We start from the raw sequence: 12,578 nt of genomic DNA on the forward strand, positions 1-12,578 counted from the left end.
AAGGTTTAAAACAAGTAGGTATAATAGTCTGCTCTACAGATAGCTACATGAACAAAGCACTCCAGAACATTTTGTTTTGCTAAATTCTGTTGGGAAATCCATTTCAATAGCCATGAAATTGCAACAGACCTCTTTTTGATTTCAGTCATGTGGGCTTTTTAGTATTAGACAGACATGACTTATACATAACAGAGAGGTGTATATCACTTGTGAAATGAGAAATAGCTTTGCATGTAACGAAGGCAAAATATGCAGAGTAAAGGGGTTTTGTTATAAATAATTCTAGTGATTTCACTGTGCACCGACATTTTTAACAACAACAGTACTACGTGTCTCCTAACTCAGATGCAGGGACTTACAAAGATTGAGACTTTTACAGGAGGAAAATAAAATTCTAAAAATATTCTATAAAACTGAAGGGGAAGCTCCTGTTTTTACTGAATTATACAAAAATAAGACCCCATAGTCATTATTCAGGTCTTCTTGTTATTCACCCTCTTTTCTCTGCCACTGAAGCTCATTCAATATTTCTCATCACACTGAATAATTTGCTGGAAACCAAGTAAGAGTAACTATACAATGTAACAGGTTTTGGCAAAAAAATACTATATAGGTATTTGCTGAAAGAAGTAGACAAATTAGACTTAAGACTTCTGGGTTCTATAGAAATTCTGAAAGTGTGTGTGGTCTCTGTCAGAAAAATGCCCTTGGCCTTTCCTCAATGCTCTTCTTTCCCACAGCTTACTTCCTGTTTTACCTACTACACAACTGCTCTTCTGTGACCCCTTATCTCAGTCCTAGAACCACTGGAAAACTGGAAATCCTCACTCTCTTATCTTATTTCCCCAGGCAGCTCCCTGCTCCAGGTCCTCTCAAGCAGTCTCAGTTCTTTGTCACTTCATGGCCACACTTTATACCAATCCCTCCCAAAACATCACTGCTCCATGTCCGTGTTCCTCATTCCCATTCTCTACTTTTTTTATTCTCTCTTCCCAGGCATTTAATCTTCCATTATTGTTTCTCTCCTGACACTGTATCAGAGGCACTTTAATCAGCTGGTCTCAGTCTTTCCCCCAGAGCAACCTGGGTCCCTCCTGCCCTGGCTCCCTCCAGTGCCATGGTTACTTCTCTCCTACACCAGCAAGCTCAAGCAATGCAGCTTTTGCAGCCATTTCTTGTCCACTGTCAAAGATGTTGTCCTTTCTCTGCAGATGGGATTTTAGTCCCATCCCTTCCCCATTTAACGTCCATAAACCGATTTTTATGCAGTTATCTAGGCACTTCCAGTATTAGGTATCTTCAATTTACAAGCTGGTAATATTTTTACTCCTTGGACTTAAGCCCATTTTCTGATCTGGCTGTTGTTTCTGGTCTCACCCTTAAAAATTACTGATTTGTCTGGCTGAAATGGAGCAGCAAGCATATGAGACAGCCATTTTGGTGTGCAAGATTTGACTCTAAAAAGGAGACTTAGGAAGAGTTACTATATAACTACAGCAGAAGTTTTATGTTTTGCCAAGATTAGTAATGGAAAATATGGGGAATATTTCTTATAACACTGAGGAGATTTTTATTACTTATATGAAGGTAGCCATTAGAGACCAAATAATATTTATCTTTAAACAATTATGCTACAAAAGTAGTTCTTAAGAATGAACATGAGCATCCTTCTCTTTGCTTGCCTTCTAGCTCAAATTAAGGTACGTAAAACTCTGAACAAACATATAGATTACGTCCAGTTTATGAATTACTTAATTTTAGGCTAGCCTTAACATGCTTGTGCTGCCCTAAATTGTACACCACAGAAATAATAACTATTAAATGCATCTTTCATTTAGACATAAATACAAAACAATACTGTGTGTATATGTGTGCTGGTTTGGGCTGAGGTGTAGTTAATTTTCTTCATGGTAGCTGCTAAAGGGCTATATTTTGGATTTGTGCTGGATTTAGGGATATTTTAATTATTGCTGAGCAGTGTTTATATAGAGACAAGGCCTTTCCTGCTCCTCACATTGCCTCACCAGCAAGGAGGTTGGGAACACACAAAAAGTTGGGAAGAGACACAGCCAGGACAGCTGACCCCAACTGAACAAAGGGATAGACTACATCATATGGTGTCATGCTCAGCAACAGACTAGTGGGGGATGTTCCAAGTGGTGGTGTTGACCATCCCAAGTGACCATAATGTGTAATGGGGCCCGATGTTCCCCCAGGGATGGCTGAACACCTGCCTGCCCATAGGGAGCGGTGAATGAATTCCTTGTTTTCCTTTGCTTGTGTGCATGGCTTTTGCTTTCCCTATTAAACTGTCTTCATCTCAACCCACAAGTTTTCTCACTTTTACTCATCTGATTCTCTCCCCCATCCCACCAGGAGAGTAAGTGAGCAGCTATGTGGGGCTGAGCTGCCAGCTGAGGTTCAACCACGGCAGTCCTTTCTGGCACATGTGGCTCAAAGAGTCTGAGACAATGACAAGTTTGATTGGAATGTGTTGGATCAAATTTACAGCTTTTATTGATTTCTAGATATTAATTGGCACACTCCTGTGCTTGCCATGGGGCCTTCTTTCCTGACTATTTATTAGAGCCTAGTGCTCATTAGTGGCTGCCTCTTGCTTTCACTGCTTGCTGCACTGCCTGTCACCTTACTCTACTGTGCCTGGGAGTATTTTGATAACAACACAGGTGATGTGTCTGCTGGCAGATGGCCGGGTCATTGCTGCTGCTGTACTGGGAGAAACAGGCTGGAACTCCAGTGCAGACTCGAGTCAAAGGGACTGTGACCTGTGGATGAGGCCACGTGAGATTGGGACACCCTGGAGTGTCTGTGGTTGAGAATAAGCCCGTGACAGAGCAGGTACATCTTGAAGCACCTGTGGCCATGGTTATGTCTGTATGGCAGCAGGTGTAACTCTAAATGGTAAGCCCGTGCTGGAGAAAGTACACCTCAAAGTATTTATGGCTGTGGGTAAGTCAGTGCTGCAATGGGTATACCTCGAAACATCAGTGACTGTGCACGAGGTCATGTTGGAGCACCTCAAAAACATGTGACCATGGATAAACCTGTGAAAATATGCTGTATTTTATATACATGTAAATTATTTTATATAAATGTAAATTATTTCATATTTATTTTATATAGAAACCCATATAATTATTCCTGATAATCCACACAATATGTAGACAGGAAAAAAAAATTGACAGACACAAAAGACAGATCATAAGGGAGAAATTAATAAAGGTCAGACAGAATATCAAGAACACATGTGTTACCAGATTGCTTTCCAACCTGATCTTATTCCTATTCCATCAACATAATTCTAAGGGTGCAAAAGTGAACATTTAGACTCCACCAAATTCATAGGATGTAGACCATAGAACTCATGCTGCACATTCATCTTCCAGAGCACAAGCACACAGTGTGATAGGTATGTTAGGTCACTGCTATGAATCTGCAGTTTGAAAAGAGCTGTCACTTTTCTCTTCTGCTTTAATGCGTGGAAGTCAAGTATAAAAGCTTTATGACCATAGTAAATTCTTCATCTGTGACACAATAGCCAACACTCAAGAAAGAAAACATTTTGGCAGTCCCAGAAGTGTTAATCTTCAACTGAATTCTTTCGGGCCTGACAGAAAAAAAGGTACTCCTTTGAGTGGAAGTGAAAATCAAGAGATGTCTCAAGGATTGATACTGAGAGATAAGAAAATTGGATGGAGACTTTGCTCATTCAGTGGACTTAGTGGTCCTGAGCACCTAAGTAAATCATCTTACTGGAATTTAAGGTTATAAGATATAAATGAAATGTGTTTTGAAAGACATATTAAGCCCATGTAATATCCCTGCCTGGTTCTCATACAAAGAGAAAAACATTAACAAGGTTTAGGTGCATAAAATCACTATTAGATGGAACACTGTGGAAAAAAATGTTAATATTGATGAAAGAAACGATGTATCTGGAAAAGGTGAAGTGAACAAAAATCTGTGTTTAGACAAGTTAGGAAATAAGGAAAAGTGTCTGAGAAATATGAAATGCTTGCATCCAAGTGCAGGAATATGCAAAGAAAATATAGAAAGTAATGGTGCACTACATAAGCATGAAGATGATGAAATACTATTTCAAAATAATTTTAAGAGCTATTCTAGTGCTGTAGACTATGAGACTAATGTGCTGAAAGCCAAGTTTATTGCCTGGAAACAGCCAACTTGCCAAACTTCTTGCAGGGCCCTTTGTGTACCTGCATTCTGCTTCCCACATTACAAGCTGTAGTGCTAGCACACATTGAGCCAGCTCAGCAGTAACAATGATTTATAAGTCAGCAATATACTTAGAGCAAAGATCACCATAAATATAATGGTTCCAAAGTTTAACCTTTAGCATGGCATTGTTAATGTATTGTCTTGACAAATGAGACTTGGGTATAATAAAGGTTTTTTCAGTCATATAATTAGAGGAAAAAGAAAGAGAAAATCAGTCTCCAGATAGGCAACTTGTAATTAAGGCCAGTCTAGGACTGGTGAAACACCTTGCTGGACATTTTTCTTCACCCAAATGCGTAATGTTGAAATGGAAACACAGGCTGAATAGTTAAAAGGAAATACAAATAGCCACAAAAACCAGCAGATCTTAATTTTCTTGATTAAAAGGTATCAGTTCATTATCACAGTGCAGTGAAAGTTGCAGGCAGCTAAATCTACTTAGAACATTTTTAATTAAACTATTGATTTGGAAGTGTTATTATTTTGTCAGAGAACAAATACCCAGTACCTGAATTTAAAAAGGGTAATGGGAGAACAATCCAATCTATCATAACCCAATGCTGATAAGGTGTGTAAGCATAAGTAAAGTAGAAAAAACATAAAGTAAATTCAAAAAATGTTCAAGTGTTACAAGAGTTTTAATATGAGTAACATCGGCAGGGAGGGAGTAAAGAAGTAAAAACACTTCTCAGTAGTGTCCAGTGAAATGAGAAGAGGCAACAGGCACTTTTTTTTTCTGTAAGGGTGATCAAACGCTGGAACAGGGTGTCCTGACTGGCTGGGTAGTCTCCATCCTCATAGACATTCAGAACCTAACTCTGTCAAGCTCTGGGCATTCTGCTCTGGTGGCCCTGCTTTGAGCAGAGTGGTGTTTAACCACTTAGTGATCTTCAGATATCCCTTCCAACCTCAGCTGTGATACAGTAATATCAGAATTTTCTTTACTCTGGCCCACAAGAGGAAAGATATTCTGCTTAGTGAACATTTAACTGTTATTTCTGATTTTAGCTAGGCAAACTGTTATCTAATAAAACAAAATGCAATTTTATACCTCAAAGTTCTGTATATTTTGGATACCAGTCCTTCTAAACACTTAAGACCCTCAATACCAATGCTCTAGCCAAGAAAAATACAATACTAAAATAGTAGAGAAATTTCATTGAAGCTGTAAATATTTCTTTTACCTACTAATAGTCAAATAGATTTTTGTTTACCTGAGCAACAACTCTAAATCTAAAATCTCCAAATAAAAACCATAAAATATAAACAGTGAATTTGGTTTGTATTAGCATCTCTGAAGAAGTTTACATTTTTTGATGCATAACAGGGCACAGAAAACAATTTGAGGATCTTGTCTACAATATTTCTGTCACTTGTGTTGAATGTGCTAGAAAGCATCATGTCCTGTTTTTAAAAAGAAAACTTGCATTAAATATTGCTTGTGGCAACTCCTTTTGAAAATGCATCACAAGTTCTACAGCAAAGTAGATAGTTCAAAGCAAGAGACTCATTTTCAAAAGTGCAAAGTATAACTGTGATTTCTTATGCAAAGCAGGAAACTGAATCAATCAAAAAGACTTTTGAAGCTACATATTAGAGACCCTGAAACAGTTCCGAGCTCCCTGCTGACTGTACAGTGGAGAGGGATTCTGAGATGCTCCACTTCCCTCTGCTTTCCCACGTGTTTGCTTCCATGCAGAGAAAGTCCGGGCATGTGGCCCTGACAGGAGGCACAGCACAATCAAGCAGAAAATTCTGACTCAGCTTAAATTATAGCTGTGACCAGGCTTGTGGTACAGCTGTGGTAGAGCTCTGGCATCTTCACATCAAAAGTAAGTATATAAAATATAAAATTTGAATGTAAGTCTGTGACCAGTGCATTAGAATTACAAAATAAAATACTATATTTTAAGCAGCAGCTTCTATTAAATAATTTATCAAAATCTTCTTTTATGGTTTTATTGCTAAGAGGGAAGTAGTTGCTACAGAAAATAAGAGGGGAAAAATCACAGAACAGAATCAAAGTGAAGTAACTGTTTCTCAAGAGCTTTTACTTTTAATTAAATTGCAAGATTTATGAAGTCATGAAAGCATTGCACATAGGACAAAGAAACCCAGTCACAGGAGCTTAACAACACAGATTTTAAAGTTTTCACTTACGGCATTTGGTTTCATCATGGTTATTTGGGCAGTCAGGCTTAAAATCACAAAATTTGTCAGATGAAATACACTGCCCATCGCCACATGAAAAAGATCCTGCTGGGCAGTAAAAAGATGAAGCATCAGCATCTGCAGATTCTGTTTCCCCTTAAAAATCAGAAAAGGACATGTAAGTAAAACCACAAATATATAAAATTATAAGAAGTGCTTTTTATCTTCTTTTAATATAGCAACCTGTTCAGCATAAGGAAGAGAGCACCACCTATGCAGCATGCTAGATTATACCACAGTTGGTAAGAAACACAGCTGATCTCAATGTCTGACAGTCTTAAACTATATCCTACCCTCCACAATATTCAAATTTTTTTGTGAAAAGTTATCAAATACACCTTAGGGTTACAGAGCCAGGCTCCTGTTCAGAGATGAGAGGCTGGTATGGCTCCCTGCTCTTTCCCCTGGAGCCAGAAGCAGGTTTTTCACCAAACCTTCCTGCTGTAGCCATGCTATCTCTGCGCTCAGGCCACAATGAAAGCTGCAAGAAGCCCAGGTTGGCTGCTACACCACTACTAGCTTGCACCACAACCTACACATTAGAGAACATCCCAAATTTCAATGAATGGGGCAACAAAAAGACAGGGTCTGCTGGTTTTAGTTCAGTAGATTTCTGGAAAGTAAATGAGAGGAATGATGTGCAGCTTTTCATTTCTTTTGTTTAACCTAAATTTTATAAATACTCATATTTCTATCCAGACAGGATTTTTTTTTAAAAAACCTCCATTCTAAGAACAATATCTTTGTGATTAATGGGTAAATGAGGCAGTTGTAGGGAAAATAATGAAAGCAAATTAATGTTTCTCTAAATACCTCAACCCAACTGTATATAGGGATCAGAAAAGCCTTAAAAACACAACACTTAAGTTCTCTATTATGCCTTTAAATTTTTCAGTATTAAATCCAGATACCTGATGGCTATAACTCATCAACATTACCCCTGACTGCATATGTGCCCATGCCATTTTTGGAAAGCAGTTGGTAGTATCAAGAGGACCAGAATCAGCAGTCTGACAGAAGGTTTTGTTGGTTTATATTTCCATCCATTGGCACTTCAAAACTACAGAGTGTGAGTACAAGAACAAGTTTGGTGGGCATTCCTTATATGTCAGATATTTAGCAGTAATGATGGGACAAGCCTCTTGCCCTAAAAGTAAAGCAGCAGAATTTGCTCTTTAGTGGAAAATATAGGATGCTTTGCTTCTGCCTCTGCCTCCAAACGTGAATGTGAGCAGATACTACATAGTAAGTGGTATCAGGAAATTCCCATGAGAGCTCAATTTGCAGAATTAGTGCAAACTTCTCATAACAGCTAGTGTATAACACAAGGATGAAAACCTTTATTATAGAACCATAGAATGGTTTGGATTGGGAAGAGCCTTAAAGATCATCTAGTCTGTCATAGGCAGAATCAAAGACCCAATCAATGCAGCCTGGAACACTTACAGGGAGATGACAGATTACAGCATATGGACTTTTTTTCTCAGATTATCCTCTACTTTGTTAAAGGTATCTTCAAGTTGTTAGTTAAACCACATATGTAGCAGAAATTGGGGAAAATTTATTGAAAACCATGAAACTTGCCTTCACTTTCCCAGCTGATTCCTGGAAGTGGTCTATTCACAACTATGCATTCCTCTGATATACCGATATCATCAATAGCAACAGCAGCATTTGCTGTTAGAATAGTAACTTGCAAAATAATCTGTAAAGACAGAAAAATAAGTAATTCTTTAAAGTTGACATGATAAAAAGACACAAATACACACATTTATATATTCCTTTTTAATTTATGACATCTGCACAGGAACTAAATTGTGCCTACAACCAACTCTGAACATCAGCCAGGAGAAACTACAACTGAGATTTGATCAGGTCAGAAATCTGCTCCTCAACTGTCAAAGCTGTAACTGCATTTACCTAGGGAAAGTTAGGCAACCGAGATGACCTTGCTTCAATCAAAACTGGAAAAAGTCATCACTGTTGCATGAATCATCTTCCTGCTGGAACACATAAAAATTACATATCTTTTTAAATTAGCTATTCATGGTTACCAAATATGATGATTTACAACACTGTTTATTTGTGTCCATCTATACTATGCCTGCTGAAGTTAGCAATGTGGTACAGTAAATGTAGGGACAGATTGCAAACTGAAGTTCCTGCACTGTCAGCCTCACCTCTGTGCTTGGGAAGATCATGGAACAGATCCTCCTATAAGTTATGCTAAAGCACGCGGAGGACAGGGGGGTGACTCGAGACAGCCAGCATGACTTCACCAAGGGCAAGTCCTTCCTGCCTGACCAACCCAGTGGCCTTCTGTGCTGAAGTACTGCATCAGTGAAGGGCTACGGCTGTCCCATATCTGGACTTCTGTAAAGCCTTTGACATGGCCCCCACGACATCCTTTTCTCTAAATTGTAAAGAGGTAGATTTAATGGATGAACTGTTCAGGGGATAAAGAATTGTTTGCATGAGGAAGAATTTCTCACATACAGAGGGTACTGGGCAATGGCTCAGAGTCCCCATGAACATCAGAGACCAGAGGTGTCCCCCAGGAATCTGTATTTGGACCAGTGCTATTTAGTATCTTCATTAATGACATAGTGCGATTGAGTGCACCCTCAGCAAGTTTGCCAGTGACAGCAAGCTGAGGGTGCAGTTGACACACCTGAAGGACAGGATGCTATTCAGAGGGACCTCGAAAAGCTTGACAAGTGGCTGGCCCATGGGAATCTCATGAGGTTCAACAAGACCAAGTGCAAGTTGATGCACCTGAGCGTGGGTAATGCCCAGTATCCATCCAGGCTGAGGAATGAAGGGATGTGGAGCAGCCCTGCCCAGAAGGACCTGGGGGTACTGGGAGATGAGAGGCTGGACATGACCCAGCCATGTGCACTCACAGCCCAGAAAGCCTGGGCTGCATCAAAAGCAGTGTGGGCAGCAGGGCAAGGGAGGGGATTCTGCCCCTCTAATCGGCCCTTGTGGGACCCCATGCTATTGTGCCCAGCTCTGGGGTCCCCAGCATGTGTTGGAGTGAGTGCAAAAGGGGCCACCAAGTTGATCAGAGGGATGCAGCACCTCTCCTGTGAGGGAAGGCTGGGAGAATTGGGTTTGTTCAGCCTCAAAACGAGAAGGCTCCGGAATGACCTAGTTGCAGCCCTCAGTACCATAAGGGAGTCTACAAGAGAGATGGAGAGGGGCTATTTACAAGGTCACATAGTAACAGAACAAGGGGAATGGATTCAAACTCAAAAAGAGTAGGCTCAGATTGGATATTAGGAAGAAATCCTACACTTTGAGACACTGGAACAGGTTGCCCAGAGAAGTTGTGGATGCCCCACCCCTGGAGGTTTTCAAGACCAGGCTGGATGGAGCTCTGAGCAACCTGGTCAAGTGAAAGGTGTCCCTGCCAATGAGGCCTGGAACTAAATAATCTATAGGGGCCCTTGATGTTTGTTAAAAAGTTATTCTAATGTATAGAATACTGAAACAATGGCTATGCTCTTTAATATTTGAACCTATGTAAAAAGCAAAATTAAATTCTTTTTTCATATGAGCATTAAAGAATAGAGATTCTCTTTTTATATTTCATCATTAAAAGTAAATTAATTCTAAAGGCCAAAGTAAAATATCTTTTTGAAAGCAATGTAAATGTGATTTCTAATTACCTGAAAAGGCAATTCCTCAGCTGCACTTTCCACAGGTATATTCACTTTTGTCCAATTCATCTCAGGCAATCCTGAAATGTCACATAATTTTTCCAAACTTCCATTTAATGCAGTCCTCCTAAAGACAGAAAGCTGGGAATCCTGAGATAACCAGTACCAAAATCTTACCTGTTGAAAGAGTTTTTAATGAAAAGCTTTAAAAAATGATATAATCAATCTGCAAGAAATTCAGTACCAAGTAATATATGTACATTATAACAAAGAATGACATGACAGGTCTAAACACAGGCTTGGCATAAAAGATGGGGATGTTTGAAATTACAGCATGTTGAGGAGCAGTATCATGTCTAAAGACAAAACCATATTTTAAAGTAAAGCTTATTTTTACAATTTACTTTGAGCTTGTATCTATCAACTTATGCAGACTGAATGATACAACTTCCCTTAACTTCTTTATCTTAGTAAGCATTTAGAAACTTTGCAAATATTATTTTTCTTTACAAATGCTGAATATATGACAGTTTCATAGGTGTGTTAATTTCAGAAGTGCAATCACTGAGGTTCTCATATGAAAGAAACCTTATAATCTTTTATTTCCACAATCAATATAAATGAATATGATCTGAAGAAAGATTTTTAAAATAATCTATTCATCTCCTGAAACAAGAAGATTCACCAATATATGGGAGGAAAAAACAATACCTGTAGGTGGATGAGGCTGCTTGTGGGGCAGAAAAGATCAGAAAAGAGTGGGAATCACAGTTCACTCCCTTGCAATACAGAGTAAGTCTGATATATACATATATATATATATATATATATCAGTATATCAGCATATCAGTGTATATTTATACTTTTTTTTTTTTTTTAATAATACCCAGGCAAAAATTCAGCTGAGAACTGAGGGGAAGAAATAAGATTTTCAAAGACTATTTTTTTTTCTTTCCCCCTGAGTCCTTTCTGCTTGTCTACATAGTGAAAGACTAAAATTTCTTCAACTGCAGTATCTTTAGTTCCCTGCAAAAGCCTTGATATTGATAATATTTGAGTCTTCATAAAGGTAAAACGAGAGCTGGTTCAGTCATTCAGAAATATTCCTGTTAAAAGACAGTGCTACTTTTTAATATCTTTTGGCTTCATGTCTGGTAGACTCAGTCTCTCAATGTTTCTTTTTACCTCCACTCATGAAAATCATGTCTTATATAAAATAATCTTGTTTATTAATAAATTGAAATACTTTCATGCAACTTTCATTCCCCCAGCAAAAAACAAGAAATAGAAAGCAGCAGTATACAAACACTTTCCAAAATGAGCTGTTTGAAGAATTTTACTCTAAACAATTTAGATGGCTTTTGTCTATCAAACAGCTTTTCAAACAAATTTATGCTTTCATTAAGTAAGAAATAGTGTTAGTCTCCTTCTCTATGTCTACACGTTCTACTATACAATGACTACTGTGTTCATTAAAGAGTTGTAAACAGAGAGCTGGGACTAGAAATTTGCTTCCACAACTCCAAAACCTTGAGCTTAATGAAGATGTTTCTTAGCTTACATCTACAAAAAGACCCAGCTAAAAGAAGCTGCAGAAAGAAGTTACTTCTAAACTTCAATTAACCAGAAAGGCACAATATAAATTTGTTATCCTTCAACTCCATTTTTTTTTTTAACAACTGGAGCTAAAGAACTTGTAAAGCTAATAATGAACATAGATCTATTTATGTGGATCCTTTTATCCTCTCAGTGGGACATCCAACAGAGGGCATCATCTCACATTTATAGGCAGAGAACATAACACATCTTAATGAGCAACTGCTACTCCTTGCTCCTTCCCAGAATAAAAGTCTGCAGGGAAAATGTGGCAGAAAGCCAGGCTTCAGTCTTCAAAAACACTCTCCTGACAGACATGTACAGCTAGGTAAGAACTTGCTCTAGCTTTTGTTGAATCTGAGAATTTTAAATTCATTCATAACATGCATACTTACGACAAAAAATGTTTCTTTTCTGACTTAGAAGTAGAGAAAAATAGTTCATCCCCACTGCATTCATGTTTATTTTGAATGCAGACCAAACTCTGCAATAGATCTTACCAGAATAATTAATTGATTCACATATCAGTGCTGCCCAGTTTGTCTTAAGGGTTTCTAAGATAAACTAATCTGAATCTGAAAGGTACTTACCTACTCAGCATCAAAGTCAACAAAAGAGAGATGAAACTATCTAAACAAATGCACAGTGATTACAAAGGCTGTTGGGTGTCCCAGGCCTTCGATGGGATGGTTCAGGCCTTCTGAGTTCCCTGCAGCAGTATTCTGCTCTAGTTTATCCCGCATCTATTTTATTTCTAATGTTTTATAACACTAAGAAGTCACATGAAGATTAAGAACTGTGAGAGTACCTTAAATGACAGCAAGGCACTGTTCTTGAATTGTTTCAGAG

The 12,578-nt window shown here is 38.4% G+C and overlaps 1 protein-coding gene across 1 annotated transcript in view; it reads right to left on the reverse strand.

The window, feature by feature from the left end:
- MALRD1 (MAM and LDL receptor class A domain containing 1) overlaps positions 1-12,578 on the reverse strand; it is a 242,766-nt gene that overhangs the window by 185,653 nt on the left and 44,535 nt on the right. Inside the window, exons 12-13 of the mRNA XM_069004716.1 lie at positions 10,143-10,310; positions 8,056-8,176 (exon numbers count right to left, since the gene is read on the reverse strand). Coding sequence (XP_068860817.1) covers positions 8,056-8,176; positions 10,143-10,310 — 289 coding nt within the window. The remainder of the gene's footprint in view (positions 1-8,055; positions 8,177-10,142; positions 10,311-12,578) is intronic.

Source organism: Aphelocoma coerulescens, chromosome 2 (assembly GCF_041296385.1).
Source record: "Aphelocoma coerulescens isolate FSJ_1873_10779 chromosome 2, UR_Acoe_1.0, whole genome shotgun sequence".
NCBI lineage: Eukaryota > Metazoa > Chordata > Aves > Passeriformes > Corvidae > Aphelocoma > Aphelocoma coerulescens.